Raw genomic sequence first — 18466 nt, forward strand, 5'->3', positions numbered from 1 at the left:
AAATTACCTACCCCACCTTTAACCATGCTTTTCTACAGTATAGAGACACACACACACACACACACACACACACACACACACACACACACACACACACACACACACACACAAACACACCTTCATGTGCAGCTTNGGCCGGCTAAAATAACTGGATGGCCTACCTGCCTGTCAGCCTTCCATCTGTGCACAAACTTATCTCGTGCCCTCATTGGTCATGTGCGCGTTCGTGTGTGTTGGAGGAGGGGCTCTGTAAGGAAGTGGCAGATTTTTTTCCAGCTGTGTATTTTCAAATTCTAACGCACTCGAGTTAGTTTCTCCAAAATTACCTACCCCACCTTTAACCATGCTTTTCTACAGTATAGACACACACACACACACACACACACACACACTCACTCACTCACTCACTCACTCACTCACTCACTCACTCACTCACTCACTCACTCACACATGCAGAATGGTGTGCAGCTTTGTGCCTGACTGTTTGTTTAATCACCCATTCTACCACTCAATCACTTACCCAATAACAACACAGTCAAGGGGGCCCTGAGGCTCCCACAGACAGTTTAATTCTCAAGTACAGTCCATTGTAATCAATTGTTGCAGCTGCTGTCACTGCTGCCCTCCCTACCACGCTGTTCCTACTCTGGTCTTATCTTTCTACAGAGACTGTCAGGAGGAAGGCCCAGCTCCATCAATAGGGCTGATGTAGGACGCTCACCCTCTGCTGTTTTCGCACAAACAGTCACATGTCCAGCTAAAAGTTTGTGTCAGCAAGCTTTCCTTCAATCCTCTATAGTGCTTCCTTCACACTGCAGTCTGTAGGCAACACACACACTCTGCACTGTGTGAGAAGAAAGGCTTGCCACATTCCAGATCTTACAGTTACCATTAAAGACAGTTTATCTCCTGCCCTAACCCTCATTCACACATTTCGCTCCGTGCGCCGCCTCTCTAGAGAGTGATGGAGGTCACAATGAGCCACGAGGGGGAAGGAAGAGGCAGAGAGGGAAATAGAGAACAGGCACGCTATTCCTTTTTTCAATATTTAATAAGGGTATTCGGAAATTAAACTACAAATATCTGTGATACTAAACTGCCCTACAGGAGCAGAAGGGGATTGGGCCCTTAGTAAACCCTCATTTAAGTTTTTCTTTTATTGGCAGAATATTCTATTTTAAACCAATCATGTCACACAATACCTAAAACATGCACATGTTTTACTTTAGAACAATCTGGAAGCACAGAGCTACGAACACAATGTGTCCATTTCAACTAATAACCTTGTACAACAGATTATAGTTTTATAAGTTACATATATTATTTAAATTTAAAAGATTGTTATTGTCCTCATTTCTTTGGTTCTGAATTATTAACATGACATTTATAAAGTATATATTTTTAATTATAGCATACTGTAAGAGACCTTGGGGTAATTGCATTAGCTGAGATTAGCTGCATCCACCTACCCTAGTTAGTTTTATCTACAGGGTTATGACTACGGTAGTTTGAATCTACAACTTGCCACACATGTGTTAGAGACTTACTGTATTTCCTCTGTAAATTGGCCCTAATAATAGCCATAATGCAGTGACTTATATACTGTGGCTTGGCTAAGATTTTAGCAAGTTAAGTCTAAAATATCTAAAAAGTAAATACCATACTTACTCAAAATTAACAATTATGTGTACTGTCAGTTCACTTTGTAAGACTGCTGCAATTATGGTTGTTTTTGGAGAAATGGCATGTTTTCTGTCAAACTAAATGTCATCACGGGCCACATTAGCATTATGGTTGCATTCAAAGGGCTAGTTCTAACTTTAAGACCATATAAATACACATATATAAATATATAATATATATTAAATAATGTATTATTGGCTCTGCATTGGATTATTATCAGTTCTGGTAATAACTTCATAAATAACTAGTCTAGGGCAAATAATTGAAAGCAAATATTCAACAATTACACCAATTGTATTGTATATTATATTATTTGCAAGCTCTTGCGGGCCACATAAAATGAGGCCAAATCCGTCAAACATATAGCTCTCTCAATCTTTCAATAGAAGTTATCATATTGTCCTCACCTGTACTCCAGGGAGAAGCGGGTCAGCTCGGTGTTGTTGTGGATCCATTTGAACTCCAGTGGCCAGCTTCCCTCAGCCATACAGGTCAGAACCAGCCTGTTGCGTTCCAGATGGAGCTGGCTGCGCACCGGCTCCGTCTTGAAGTAGGGAGGCACGTCATCTGTAAATATAGAGCAGAGTTTGCCATTGAAGTGTTGCTTTTGAAGCTACCTCAAAAGCATCCGAATAAAGAACACAGACTCTTAAATCCCACACACATCCATGAAGCCAGAGGCACAAATGTGTGAATAAAAACAAAGTAAAGAATGACAGGACAAAAGAGCGAGAAGATAAGAGGGATAACTCTGAACTCATCTTTCATCCTGATGAGGTAGGCCTAGTAGATGAGGAGCAAACACGGAGTTGTCAAACTACTGAAACGCATGTGAAGGAAAAAACTGGCACAAAGAGGGTTTGTTGATGCTTACAGCTATCTGACTGTAACAGATTGTAGATGGTCAGATGCTGGGATATCACCTAAGACAAAGCAAACTCTGCTGAATTATCTCATCACTGATATGTAAACAGGAAGCTGCCAAACTCCAGATGGAAAACCCTTCCTGGACGTGTCTTATTTGGAGTATGCGAGGCAGTGTTGTTGGGGGATGTTGACTTGGGAGAGTGTCAGAGATGGCTAACAAGGAGGTGGAAGCGGAGGCATCAAGTGGAGAAAGATTGCTCCCGTGTCTCCTTGCTCTGTGTGTGTGTGTGTGTGTGTGTGTGTGTGTGTGTGTGTCAGTAACTCATTGGCACGGGGCACTACTTTCCTCCCAGCTAGACGGAGCAGACAGGAGAGGGGCAAAGCCGAGGAGGAGGCATGAAATCCTTTCATCATTCGTTCGCCTCCACTCCGTTTCGCTCTTTCTGTGTTTCTTCCGCACGCTCTGTTGAGTGTGAAGGAACGGATTGAGGAAGACCAGCGAGAACTTCTCCACAGGGTGATGCACATGCTGAACATGGCAACACACACACAATGACTTTTATATCTCAATCAAACAGCATCACACGCAGTCTGTCAAAGTCCCTCGCGGTTTTCTCACCGTTGATAAATGATGCGAGAATGGAGAGCTTACTTGATGATCATTGTAAATATAGAACACATTAATTGGATGGTTGGATAATATAATTATCAAATTGACTGATAATCAGGCATTGAAATTAAACTGTCAGAATGATCTATAGTGCTCATATTTTGTTCTTCCACCGGTGGTAGACTGATAGGAGGAATAATGAGCGGGGATATAACGAATGAAGGTAGAAAAGAGTGAGAGGGAAAAGATGATTTACAAGCTTTTCACTTTCACTCAACTGAGACTTCTCGATGTATACGACTAATTTGATGACAACATATTTTTGTAATCACACTACCAGTACAGTGTGAGGTATCTTATCACGGAGGTAGACAACAGGGTAAAGCCTACTTGGTTTTTCTGTTCATTATGGTGTCATTTGAAGATGGAGTAGTAGTGGTTGTTAACACTATTCCACTTTTAAAGTATTTGTATTTTAATGTTGGACACGCTCCAACAATACATTCAGAGGCAAATAGTGTACTTTTTACTCCCTCACATTTATTCAACACTCACATTTGCTTTGTACATATAAAGTACATGATACACTGATATGGTAAAATGCAGTAATGTATCTAGATTTAGTCTACATTGACAAACTCCAATAATAAAATGCTCTTACATATTATTGAAGAACACTGAATAGTATTATAACTATAATAATGTAATATTTTGAAAAGATAATTTCTGCATAAAGAATACTTTAACTTTTGAACCTTGAAGTATAATCTGCTGATAATACTTTACTTTATATTATTCCAAAATGAGCCATTGTGCAGAATGAGTATTTTTACTTTTTGTACTTTAAGTACATTTTGTTGCTAATACTTATACTTAGTAACATTTTAAATGCATGCATTTGACTTGGAACAGAGTAATTCCACTGCGGTATCAATACTTTTATTTCCCTTGGAATAAGATGTGAGTATTTCTTTCTCCACTGCAAATAGGTTTATGCTATTAAAGAGCAACACAAACCCGAGCCCCCAAAACAAATAATAACCTTTAAAAATGATAACCTTGTAAAGGCAGAATTTATTACAGAAATATTTGGGAGTTTTATTTATGTGCACTTTCATAACTTGTCTCTCTTTGTGGATTTTTTTTAAGTTACAGTGTGTTGAGAAACCCAATGATATAAAGCTACACACACAATGGTGAATTAGGAGGAACATCAAGAGAAATTAAAAGCATAGAAACAGTATTTGTTTGCGGTTCAAAAGTGCACGACATATCTGTATAAACCAATAATGAATATTCATACATTCCAGCACCTTCTTGTTGCATATTTATGAACAGTACGTTGGTGCATCTGACTTCTGAGCGCTGTGCTAACCCAGAGGCTGGGCATGAATACATATTTATAACAAATAGAAGAAGACAGAGGAGACTTAATAAAGCGCCACACAGTATTGATCCATCTGAATCAACTCACATTACTATTGAGCATTTCAGTTTGAAATTGTGCCCCTTGCCATCCTGATTGCACTGCTCTGTGTAAATCTGATTCCTTTCGCTATAGTCAAACAAGGAGAAAGCCTCCACATTGCGGGAGAAGCTTAAGAGGCTGAGCCAAAACACAGACACGGCTAATCAGAAAGTCACACTGTGATGTGAACAAGTCTATGTTAGTGCAAAGATTGAATATGGAATGAACCAAAAGGAAAGGAAAAACTTAGGTTAAGTGATTGAAGAACAAAACAAAGTGAAAGTGAATTGTGAGAGGAGCATAGCATACAGGGGGCTTAATAGATTCAAACTACAGATAAAATGTAAAACAGACTCAGAGGAAGCTTAAGAGTTGGAGTGCCTTGGCATCTCTCAAAGCAGTGTGGGTTAATACTATGCCTGGCACAGAGGAAGATAGACTGCAAAAATGAGGGAAGATTGAGATGTGCAATAGTGATTTGAGATGGCCGAGACTAATTATTCCCTGGCGATGTGCTTTTATCTACGATGGGGAGATAAAAGAGAATGAGGGGGGAGGCAAATGAGAGGAAGGGGAAGAGAGGGAGAAAGGGGTATGCTAAAAAAAACACTAGCATGCGTACCGTGCTATACCCATACACAGATACTTGATTATCAGCAGGAAGGTGTGAGGCCAAAGAAAACATTGATCATTGATGTGTATCTACAATAGTCCTTCCCAACAGGAAGTAAATAAGCGCTCACCAGTGATATCTATCTGAGGAATCAGCTCACGCAGCAGGAGAACAACTCATGTGGGGACGCAGCTAATGCAATTAATGATCATTTTCATTGAAGGTACATTACTATTGCTCCATTAAAAAACAAATTGTTTGTTTGCTAAAAGCCTAGATTTTGAAGCAAAACAGGTTTAAAAAAAAACAAAACACTGCTACTACTATTAAAGTAGTAGTAGTAGCAGTAGCAATGGTAAATTGTTTTATATGAACAATGGATCTATATATTTTTTGTTAAACTCAAAATGTTAACACTAAAACAGTACTATGCAACTTCTATGGAGTGTTTTAAACTCTCTGCTCATTGTTTTGGTTATACAGCCAGCAGCTATTGTTTTTGGTTTGTTGCTTGCAACAACTCATTTGAAGCTGCAGCCCAAAACTATTTTAAGCAAAACAGCCACAGTACTTTACCTGTCTAGCAAACATCAGACCAATGAGTGACCATATATTTCCCTGAGCCATTGTAGAACCTAAAGCAACGCTATACGTTTAATAAGGGTATGTCAAATGTGTGTTTAAATATTGCAATATTGCCCCAAAGTGACTAAAGAATCCCCAATTATCTCAGAAATCTTGAAGTCACCTATTTTAGCCTATACTGTACTAGGGCTGTGCAATTAATCGTATTTTAATCGCAATTACGATTTTGGCCTGCCACAATTACGTAAACAACATAATCGAAAAAAACGATTATTTTGCCTTGCTAGGTTGTGACAGTGCACTGCAACATATTTGATCTAATTTATTTGAGTCTAATTTATTTTTATTTATCATATTTATATATGTTTAGTAGCTTGTGGGAGTGCGCTCCAAAATATTTGTTGATCTTTTATATTGGTATTTATTATTTTGATATTATTTATTTAAATGTGAATATAAATGTATCGTTTATTTTTGTATTGGTTTTTCGGTTGAATTATACGTTCAGGATCAACAGTTCAAATGAGACGGTTCAAATTATTATTTGTATTGTTTTAAAGTTCAACAAATGGATGTTTTCAAAGTCAATGAATAATCGTATTTAATAATCCTGATATCAATTATTGACCAAAATAATAGTGATTATGATTTTTGCCATAATCGAGCAGCCCTATATATATATACACCCTAAAGCAAAGATAGGTGTGCTAGAAGCTAGCTTGATGCTAACAACAATTACACACTTGTGTCTATTGACACCAGATTAAGCTAGTTTACATGGTCCAACTTTAGCCACTCACAAACAATGAGTAACAAATTCGCCCCTCTTCTCTCAAAGTGAAAAACAATTAAGTTGGAAAACATTAACAACTTGTGCTTACAACTCTACGGTGTTTTGCGAAAGGTAAATACCTTTTATGAGGCGAAAAATAGTGACGTGAAGCTCCAGCTTTCACTTGTTGAGTGAGGTAGAGGAGCGCCGAGTTCCCCCTTGTGGATCCCGAGGCATTACCAACAGATCGACGCACAATTAACCCACACAGATAAATCAAGTTAGCATCACTAGCTATACATTAATCAAACTTGCCAGCACTACAACATATTTAACTGTAACTGAAATTAAATAATATGTTGTGAAAATGGATACTTTAACAATACTGTAATGATCTGTTTTTTTTTTAAGTAAGTTTGTCCCAAATTATTTGTAATTATAGCCTATAGGCCTATCACACAATAAGACAGATGCAGTGTATAATGTGAATAACTTATGTCACCACCATCCTCAATCACCAAAGATGTATTATTCACTTCCAATGAATGCAAACACAAACTCAACCCAACTCCAGCTACAGCTACTGTATGATGATGTGTGCTTCCTGTGCAATACAAAGCAATTATTGTGTGAGCGAGGCCCCTCATTTGCATACAGCACAGCTCATGCCAGAGGATGCTCCCTAGGGCACGGCCCAGGTCGACTGAGTGTGTGTGTGTCTGTGTGTGTGCATATTTGCGTGCAGGTTAGTGTGTCAGACGGACGCTCACAACCCAGTCTGCAGCACAGTCAATTAAATCAGCTCTCTCATTAATGAGAACAGTGCCAGGTACAAATGCCTGCCCTGAGGTGGGAATTCATAATTGAGAAGAACTTGGAGAATATATTTCTAAAGTAACAAGAGCCATACTCAGGGACATTTCTCCTATTTTCCTCCAAAATACTTAAAAAGGTGAAAACAACACTTAAAACTGATCCTTACCAGCATCAGCCTTTAATGTCAAATACATACAATGGAAATATACTGTATATTCCTTTACAAAAGAATACTGCACACAAGTTTAACAAACATTTTATAAAATATAACACAAAGAAATTATTGAAATTCAATCATGTTTCTCTTGTATCATTTGAACTATGATTTATTTACCTGGTATGAATCTTTTCAGATGAAGGATTTAAAAGGAATGTACCAATTACTTACAAATGCTGTTCAACCCTACACAGAGGATTTTCTTTCATAACGATCAGAAACACATTGAACTAAAAGTAGTGCAGAATAAATAGTGGGTAGAAGTTTTGAAATAATCTTGCCAGTTTAATCAGTTACGCCTCTGGTCCATTGCCGGATAAATACCCTCTTGTCATTTTTATTAAAGCACATATTTTCAATGCTTTGGCTCTGCTCAATATGTCTGAGAGGTTGCCGGCTTTACAGGTGACAAGTTTTCTCAGCTTTAATGAGTCAAGTGGAAACCGCACGGCTGAGTTTTCACAGATAAGTCAGGCTGTGGAAGCGCTCACAAGCTAAGTTCCCAGAAGGCTGTGGTGCTGCGCTGGCAGCCATGAGTAGCATACCTCCCTCCTAGCTCGATCCCCAGGGGCCCAGTGCTCCCGGACACAGCCTACATATTTCAGGTGCAGCCTGGGGGCCACACACAAAGCGACAAACACAGGTGCTTGTCTTTTTATACACTTGGATATCCCAAAAAGTACTAAGCGGTGTTGAAAGGCACAGCCAACTGTATATTAATCACGCATGTTAAATGGTTGTCTGGATGTGAATTAATGTTGTTTGTTGTTTGTTTAGGGACTATGTCAGATTTCTGTATTTCACACAATTTGCGCAGCGTATCATCTTTGATGGCAGGTGTCTGGATGTATGTGATTGTGATGCTGATGAGGATGGAAGTTCGCTGGTGGTCTAACTGAGCTGCTAATGGCCCTGCTGGGTGTGAAAATCTGTTCCACTGTCTGTCTTTATTTAGCACACCGGTCTAGCCCTCTTGCTGAGTGAGTGAATGTGTGTGTGTGTATGTGTGTGTGCAGGGTGGGAAATGGAGGAGCTCCAAAATATGCCAGTGTATGTAGGCTATGTCAGCACACTATACTGTACATCTTTCTGTGATGGTTTGGCAGACGTGTGTGTGTGTGTGTGTGTGTGTGTGTGTGTGTGTGTGTGTGTGTGTGTGTGTGTGTGTGTGTGTGTGTGTGTGTGTGTGTGTGTGTGTGTGTGTGTGTGTGTGTGTGTGTGTGGGTGTACTGATTGATATTTTCTCATCCCAAGGAGACAATCACTTCAAGACCAGCTGCTGATTTCCACTGCCACGTGTCTACAAACACATGACGCAATTTTACCGAACCAATCAGCTGTTCCCTACTCTGTTCACATATAGCCATAACACTCCATACATTCTAACACATTTTCACAAACACACACATCTTTCTAGCACACAGCTTTTGGCACATCTCCAGTGTATTATATTGTTGGCCCTTTTTGTTCAATTCATGGCTCAGTGACTCCTCCTCCTCCTCCTCCTCCTCTTCGCCTACAGCAACTGTATTTCCCATGAGACCCTGCTGGCAGCCACTACTCTCATCTCTGGTCTTCCAGCGCTGTGGGTCCAAAGACCCCTGTGCTGTTCGTGAGAAGGACTCTAAATGGGCAGAAGAGGATGACCACAAGTTCATTAGTTATTATTATTTATTCATTTCTTATTTATATCTGCTTATTTTATTAGTTTAAGACTTGATCTGCCCAGACTAAAGACTGTAAAACATCCACATCTAGCAAACACTAGATATTAATGTTGCTATGGTGTTGGTATATTCTAGGATGTTGTTTACCAAACTCTGGGGAATGTTCCCCAGAAGGGTCAGGCGACATTTTATAAGGGGCCCCAAGAGAAAAATAAAGATTTATTTTTTCCTGGGAACAAAATATGATTATTATCTCCACGATATTTTGCTAATCTTTTTTTGCCTGTGTATTTCAATGAGGTGCTTGAAATACAGTTTACTTTTTTGGAAGATTTGACTAATTGAACAGGTTGTGCACCACTGATCTTGGTAGATGGGGTGCCCCGTGTACACAGCAATGTGGGATAGATTCCCAAAGTTTCAAATATGATAAAATTCATGTTTTCTTCCCCTCTACTGTTCTCATCTCCTCCGGTGTAGGGATAACACAGCACTGTCTGGCCACGATCAATCAGAGCATCTCAAACATTAAAAGTGTCTGCCTCTTTATGCAGCATGGGCAAAGAGGGACGGAAGTCATAAATCTAGGAGCTAACCTTTAGCCACGACAGGCTAAGCTCTCAGCTCGCATGCTTACTTTATCACTTACCCCACAGCAATCCTTTTCCCCCCTCCAATAATGACTTGCAAAGCTACACTAAGCAGCTAATGCCATGAAACGGAGCTGCACAAAGAAAATACGTTTTAATAAACAGGTGTGGGAAAGATTATGGTAGGAAATGAAAGAAAATATGACTGAATGTTTGCCAATACACACTTCCCCATTCCTGCTACTTTAGTGTAATTGTCTGTTTCTTCCACATGCAAATATGTGTACGGGTGTGTTGGAGTATGTTTGTGTATTTAGGGATGTGCGTGTGTTTGCTCAGGAGCAAGCTGGTTTAATTTCCCAAAAGATCCAGAAAGAGAAATCTCCTTAGTGCTGGTGTGTGGTGCTCAGTACACTGAGCATATTATGCTATTATGTTTATGGAGGTAAATCAATTGCTGTATTATGGAACACAATAAAGCTGAGAAGCATCTCATGTACCAGGATCGTAAGGCTAAAAAGTCTGCATGAGCCATCCCTGCAGAAAACCTTCGCTATGCTCCAATGAGGGCCTTTTATGCTAAAACAGGACAGATTTACACTCACATCTTATGTAGTGATATGCAGGGAAGATTTTCTACACCAATTAAAGTGAAGAATTGGGTAATTTTAAATGGTTACAGCTTGGAAGGAATATCTTTTGATATTGTGTTATGGAAAACTTTTAGATTCCTGCTCTGATACCACTGTAGGAGGAAATAAGTGCAGTCAGAGGAAAAAGATGAACAAACACAATGTCGACACGCACACTATGCGAGACAGTACGCATCAGTGACCTGACCATCCCACGGCTATGGGATGGTGTGTCTCTGCAGTCCACCCCTGGCCTGCTGAAAAATTAACGCTGTGGAACATTGTTCGCTGGTTCTCAATAATGTATGGGCAGGTTACTGCAGGAAAGACCACAGACCGAGGAAGAGTCTACTCTGCAGCGATTCAAATTCAAATATATATGTGCAGGGCAGCACGTATACATATGCACACACACAGGTGTTATAAAGAGGTGTTAACCAAACTCAACGGCATAAACCCCCAATGTGTGCGAATGTTTATCGAGCCAAGTGTATAGTTCAATGTGAGAATAAACTGAGTGAGAGTGTTGCTCATGTGTCAGCCACAAAATAACACATTTCTGCCTCGTCTTGGCTGACGTTCATTACATTTGAGGCAGCCAAATCATGCGGGACTGATTTATTATTATGGTGAACGCAGTATTATCGGTGTGCAAATACAACACTGAGTGCAAATATCACTGATATCTGGAGAGATGCCAGAGAATAATTCCTAGAGAAGGAAAACTTAGTGAGATTCTACAGGTGGACGCAGCAGGCTTGCAGCACTGGCAGAATGACAATGGGCAGAGTGGACACAACAATTGCTCCTACATTTTTTATCAAAGAACCAAAACAGGCCTTGCCCGTTTTAGACCAAAACCAGAAAAAAACTATTTGCAAGTAAGAGAATAAAGACAGAAAAAAGGAAGATAGGTAGAAAGAAACGAAAAGTCACTAGTATAAAGTCGCTAGTATACAAATAATACGTCTATATGAAGCATGATGTTGACAAAAAGCATGGTCCTTGTTGTCTTCTGGTAAACATTACTGTATTTTTTTATTGTATTTTATGTCAGTTTTTTTATATCTTTCAGTCATATGTACACTGTGTGTAATCCTAATGAGTCAGCAACAATTGTTGAGGTTTGTTAACAGAAAAGGCTAAGATTTACAATCTAGGGACGACAAAAAAAATCATAACAGACCAGGAAACAAGTACATAACAGCATTTAATCCATTGGTCATAGCAATAAGGACTGTGAAAAGTAAGTAAAATCAAGAGTATTTCATCCTGAAGGCTACACCGACACAAACAACAGCATGAGGAGTGAGTTAATATGTTACAAGGCCCTCAATAGAAAATGCAACAATGACCAATCATCTAAAAATAAGTCAGCGTGTAACGTTATTATGGACTCAATCAAGGGTACTCTATACAATGAGCTACAGTGACATGCATCGCTGCTGTAAGTATTTTTGTACCTGACTGTATGAAACGGAGTGTGCTTTATCAAGCACTTCCAACCCATATAACATGGTTAGATCATCAGTTGACTTTACTTAAATAATTGTACTCAGTTATTATAGAGAGAGCTCACCACATTGTGTCATGCGATAACACATGCAGTCAAAATATCCAGATGTATCTGTGTTAAACTTTGTATTTGTGCTTGAATTAGTTTCAAAGGAGTACTTGTTTCAAAAAATCTGGGGGCACAATTGTCTAAATTGCCACTTAGTGAAGATGATTAGTGCATATTAATATGCAAGGCATTTGATAGCTGAGGTAGGCTGTCGGAAAGGTCATTATCCAACATCTCTCCAAATTCAACACTTGTTCAGTGTGGGGCACGGCAGGAAACAATTCCACTTCACAGGCTTGTTAGAAGGCTTTTTGTGCACTAGAATGGGCAATTTTAGTCAGTCTATGTTAATATCTATTGCCATATAGTAGTCAAGATGCCAAAATAAAAGTTATTTTAACATTGTTTCCTTTCTGACAATGTCGGCCAATGTGGCATCTCTCCTGTTTCTGTCTTCCTGAAGCCTGTTGTAACAATGAGAGAAAATTCACCATGCATGATAAATGCCATGCATTAATGTATCCTATTGTTTATTCAACTGGAGCAATATATATATTGCACCTGCGTATACTGTAGCTAAAAGCTCCTTTCCATCTGTATTCCCAATGAGACCACCAGTGATGCGCAGGTTGACAGAATAAAATAAAAGAGTTACCGCTCATGTTTGCTGCGTTGAATGCACTTATTGTAAGTCACTTTAGTTAAAAGCGTCAGCTGAATAAAGGTAATATGTGTTTGCTGATTGTCTGTGGGTGCATTCATGTGTGCCTGCGTCCATTAGTCTGTGTTTCGGTGTAAAGCCGTGCCGGCATTAATGCACCCAGCAGGTGTACGCTCACAAGTGAATGTCTTTCCTACACATGCACACGAACAGTGCCGCTGTGATCTTGATAAATACTCCGCACAAATAGAGCTGCATGCGTACACACGTCGCCCACCTCATCCATCTCCTCCCTGTCTCTGCTTGCGGCTTTCTGCTCATCCTCGCGCTCGCACAAAGGCCAATACATATAAACAAGTAGACCACCCTCTGTCCCCTTGCAACACAGGCAAACATACACAGACTATAAGCAACCCCCCCTCCCTCCACCTCCCCGGGATGAATGTGATCATTGCCGTGTCCTTTTTGTGCTCACCTAATGAAGGGCATGTCTTAATAAAGCTAAGGGAATGGATGGGGTTGGTTTCGCTGCTCAGCAAGCCAATTAGCTCCTTCTTACCTTCTGCCATACATTTGTGTTCTTTCTCAGTAATCATGCTTGGTTTACCCCCTGCTTTCCTTCCCCCTCTGATTGCTTCCATTGCGTACCTATTTATACGTGGAGATCCAAAATGGAGCAGCAGGAAAGATTACAAGTTCAATAGAAGTGGACTAAATGCTGGGGTATTCAAAGCCTTATATTTCTTCACAAAAAAGTTCATTTTTACTTAATAGTAGGGGGTCATAACTTCTGGCCAAGGGTGTGTATTTAAATACTGGCATAATAACTCTGCTTTAGTCTTTTATACTCCTGCAGTGGTCAATGTTTTGTCCCGTTTGTGTTTGGGTTTTTGTGCCCAGAATAAAAGCCTGCGTTGGCTATTCAGAGCCAAAGTAATCTTTCATTAATAAGCCTTCAATTTAGGTGTTATTTGTGAGCAGACTGCAGTATATTGTGCCACTGTACCCAGGTCACACAATGGAATGGGAAGAACATGGATAAAGCATAAAGGAGGAGGCTGAAAAGAAGAAAGTGGGCTGAATGAGCAGTCATTATGAAGACCGAGGGACAAAAACATTCTCTAAATTCTAAGCTGTATTACAAAGTCTTACTTAAGGTTATGTGGAAAAACAAGGGTTTCATTTACATCACGGCACATAAAAACTCTTAAGCCAGAAATCTTACTGGCTGGGTACTACAGTATGGTTGGATTTTTTATTTTTTTTGTTTAATTTGTTGGGCTCGCAGGCTGTAGTCAGTGGGCAGAGTTTCTATATAATGTGCACCATGCCAGTTTACTGTCAAATTATGCTCGATACTCTGCAAGACAATCTGTCATGGCACATTATTGTAGCACAACGTTTTTGCTCACAGCATTCATGGTTTTTGTTAACATAATATTATCATAAAAATTCAAGAAGTGAAGTAGTAGAGATATAGAAGAGAGATGGCAGGGGGGCAGCAAACAGAGCAGCAATAATCGTAGCCATTGCTGATGGTCACAAAGGCTTAATACGGTCATCATTTTGAGAGGGAAATAATAACTTTAGAAATCAACCCTCAACATGAACAGTCCCAAATACGAGACTACAGTTATTAACATGAGATTGAACTTTATAAAAAAAGGACTGCTTGATTATTTTTCATAGATTGTCAGATATAAAGACAAAAATCCAAAGGACAATGGGAAAACAACGTATTTTCAATATCGTCCAATGATATTTGAAGACAATTCTCAGATGAAGCCCTTACATTGTCTGGCATGACCATTGGGAGACATGTGGGGTCAGTGTCTTGCCCAAGGACATTTCATTACATTACATTACATGTTACATGTTCGACTTACATACTCAATACTGTGAGCAATCACCACAGGAGCAATTTGGGGTGAACGACATGCTGACTGCAGTGGGGGTTTAAACCTGTATGAAACACTGCATGGGAGCGGCCGGGGCTTGAACCAAAGTGCTGTTTGCAAGGACACATTTTAACTTCTGGTCTTTTTTGGCACACAACATTATAAAGGCAGCGTATGATAAAGTGCAAAATTGATTTCTTGGAAGGAAGGAATGATGAATTGTATCCAAAGCTACAGAGAGTTGTGAGAGGTCAAGTAGGGGTTGTCAACTGATAATAGTTTCCATTCATAGGGGCACAGCTCTTGTGAATAGCTGAATGTCAACCCTGATCTGTACCTTTAAAAAATATATGAATGTTATTCATAGAAGTTTATCTACAACAACATTCTTTCAAAGTTCAGCCAGAAAGAGTTTGGAAACTGTTTATTATTTGGATTTAGTTGTTGTGCAAGAACATTTTTTCCCTCAACACAGCCGTAGTAAAGATTGCTTTTGGTGCAAAAAATAAAATAGAATTTAAAGCCTAAAGAGAGATGTGTTGAAAGGGCAAGTAGAAAGATTAAAAAAAAAAATGCTTTAACTTTCAGGCAACAGGGGAGCAACAATTGGATTAAAAAAGAGATGGTACATTTCACCCTAGCTGAATTTCTGTTTCTGATCTCCTGTCGAATATGAAATGGAGAATAAAAAAAACAAAAACAATACTGTATTTGTTTGTGAATGCTTCTTACCTCAAGAAACAGAACTGGATCAAATATTGATCCCTTATTGAACTGTAAAGAAGGGAAAATGTTTTCCTTCCTTGAATCCTCTGGAGCCTGACACCTTGGAGAACCTACAGTTTTAATTTATAGTTTTAACACCAGAAAAGACTGGTTAGCAGAATGCCCCAAAAGTAATTTGTATTCAATGCTTACATGCGGATGACAAACTGTGGCAGCAACAAGTTTCACACATGTCTGTTGATGCCACATTACATCCAACTGTTTAACTCCGACATGCTTATTGCTCTCTGAAGTGTGGCGTTTTTGTTTTGATTGATGAAACTTGTCAAAAACAGCAAGAGGAAATTATGCACGGTGGCAAATCACAGCTTGCAGGAAATGTATGATGCAACGCAGCAGTCTGCATAGCAGGTGAGAGACTTATTTTAATTTTGAAAATGCAAAGTTAAGCTAAACACTGTTTGGATTGGAAACATCTTTGGGGTAATAGCCTTATTTTTTGCCATGAGTATGATAAGCGCATCAATCAGACTCTCATTTAATAACGATTAGGCAACATCACATAAAACACCCATCAAAGTAATAGTCTGGTTTCAGTTTTAAAAAAAAAAGTGAATTATTATTAAATAATGAACTTAGCAGGCGCTGGAAGGTGGATTTCGTTACATTTGAATAAAGCCAGGCTAGCTTTTCCCCTGATCTTCTACTCTTTATGCTAAGCTTATAGATGTCTGGCTCTAGCTATACATTTACTGTACAGACATTAGAATAAAGTTGAGTAAACATAGCGAGGCTAGCAAACAAAGACACACACTACGCTATGGCTGCATTTACATATCAGCAATAATTAGTTGTAGAGGTAGAAACTTCCGGGACAATCCTGGAGAAGTAGCAGCTCTACCAAATCATTTTTTCTCCATCCGCTTACTCCAACCATCCTTCCCGATATCTCTCTGACAACCATACCATTACTGCACCTCTCAGGTGACTGACAGCTTCTTCAAATGGAAGTGTATTGGCTGCGCTGTGATTGATAGGTTTGCCGCCCACCTCTGTAACCGCGTCTGCCATTGTTTGATGAGCATCTATCTAAAAGTGGACACTCAAAACACACGCTCCGCCACTCCACTGCTCTTAGCGGGCTACTCTCCTCCACCACTTTATAAAATAGAAAAAAAAATGTTTCTCCACTCGATTTATGTAAGATGCACTCCAGTTTACAGTGCCCATTTTCCATCGCACCGCATAATGTCCAGCAGTCCTGAAGAGACCTCAAACACACCATCATGCCAATCGAGCGATATGCTGACCAGGGCCAGATTTTATATTGCTAGGTGGCCATATCTCGCTTAAATTACTATCATTGCACTCATGAAACAATTTTCCACTTTTTTCTTTTTTGAATCACATTCGCAACTCTCTCTTGAAAAGAGAAATTGTATTTATGAAGCTCCTCATATGAATTTAGCTCCAGGCATTACATTTAGTCCTGGTAGAAAAAAAAACAATGTAGACTATGATTTGTCAGGATCCTAATCTGCCTTAAGCTTGTAAAACCGCAGAATTCCCCCATCATCCTTTGAGAGTTAATGCCCATCACTGAGAGTAATTGGAAAAAAAATGTTTTATATCATCTGAGGCACATGTGTGCATTTACAGCTCTGTATGAAGCCGCCATTGGGCTGCCTTAACGGCACCGCACAGAGAAAATGAGTTTGCCCTTTTGCTCTGTATCTGTGCCACATGGTGGTATCCAATTCATACTGGACTAAAAAAAAGCTGAGATAAAGCCAATGCTGGAGGCCAGTTTGGGTATCACTGAGTCTATGAGTAGCCCCTATGAGTGTGTGAAGCGCTGAATCATTATGTCTAGATAAAACTCACTAAATCCAGCTGAAAGTAGAATTTTATTTTTCACAGTTACACCAAGAAAAAACCCCGACTGTATTGTGAATTCAATCATCCAAAATGTTTAGCCTGTGCTGCAGTAAAAGTGTGATAAAGGCTGTTCCAGGAGGTTTTGACTTATATGTTGTACCTGTAGATATCCTCACTTCCTATAGCACACACCTATGGAGCGTTATCTTGATGGCTTCAGCCGACACAGCAGCCATGTGATGCAGTGGCTCTGCACCCTGCGTTCAGACATGTCCTGAAGAAACCTCTGCCTAATGACTCCGCAAAGAGGGCCGAGGTTAGACCATCCATCAGAGATCCCGCGCTCATCACCGTGTGGGGGAAGATCACAGCCTCTTATAAGCGACCTGATGCCCTCGCTCTTAAGTTCCCCTCTATGTGTTAGTTTCTACTCTCTGTACAACTATCCTTCCTTTGAACTCTATGTTTAATTTCCCTTTCGTTTATCGCTGTCACTTTCATCTTTTCATTTTTAAATTAAACACCAAACATGTTAGTTCAAAAGCAGCACCCTACTTTACCATGACTGTATGTGCAACTAAACAGGGGCGGAGCCAAACGTTGTAAACCTAAGCAGTGCCGTGGTGACATTTATTTTCCCATTAGGCTCGCTATATGCACTATTCTACAAGCCATTTGAGAAAAAAAAAAAATGATCGTAACCGTTAAAGGAATTATTTATTCTCAGTCCTTCCACCTAACGAGATGCAAAAAAGATGATATTACTTATTGGAATTTGCATAACATTAAGGGTTATTATCTTACATATCTGCTAGATTCAAATATATGCCATACTTATCTGGGCTACTGTAATTGCAAATCAAGGAACCCCTTCACGTGCATGTGGTCTTTAATACACTGAACTAAATGTTAGGCCAATAGAAGAACAATTATGTCAGGATCTCGACACAAACTGATGAACCCAAATGCACGACCCAGAGAGAAAGTCTTGAACGTAAAAAAAGTTGTAATTTTAATTTCACAGCTCAGGTAATCCCTCTTAACAGAGTAGGTACTGGAAATAACAAAAGGCGCTTATAAAGGAGGAAAAAACTAGGCATAACAAAAAGAGAACTTAAGAAAAAACATAAGCCTACAAAATTAACAAAATAAACAAAACCTGACATGAGTGAAAGTGATCCTTTCTGAGCTGAGGCTTGGCACGACCATTCGGGGAAAC

At 39.5% G+C, this 18466-nt stretch overlaps 2 protein-coding genes across 5 annotated transcripts in view; one reads left to right on the top strand and one right to left on the bottom strand.

Annotated features, from left to right (window-relative positions):
- The window catches only part of LOC104954546 (protein sidekick-2), a 75185-nt gene extending 72939 nt beyond the window's left edge, over positions 1–2246 (bottom strand). The window contains exon 1 of the mRNA XM_010781670.1: positions 2091–2246. Coding sequence (XP_010779972.1) covers positions 2091–2170 — 80 coding nt within the window. The 5' untranslated portion in view covers positions 2171–2246. The remainder of the gene's footprint in view (positions 1–2090) is intronic.
- ptpn13 (protein tyrosine phosphatase non-receptor type 13) overlaps positions 1–18466 on the top strand; it is a 327111-nt gene that overhangs the window by 172201 nt on the left and 136444 nt on the right. The window lies entirely within an intron of this gene.

This window comes from Notothenia coriiceps, unplaced genomic scaffold (genome assembly GCF_000735185.1).
Source record: "Notothenia coriiceps isolate Sejong01 unplaced genomic scaffold, NC01 NC01_scaffold00023520, whole genome shotgun sequence".
Classification (NCBI taxonomy): domain Eukaryota; kingdom Metazoa; phylum Chordata; class Actinopteri; order Perciformes; family Nototheniidae; genus Notothenia; species Notothenia coriiceps.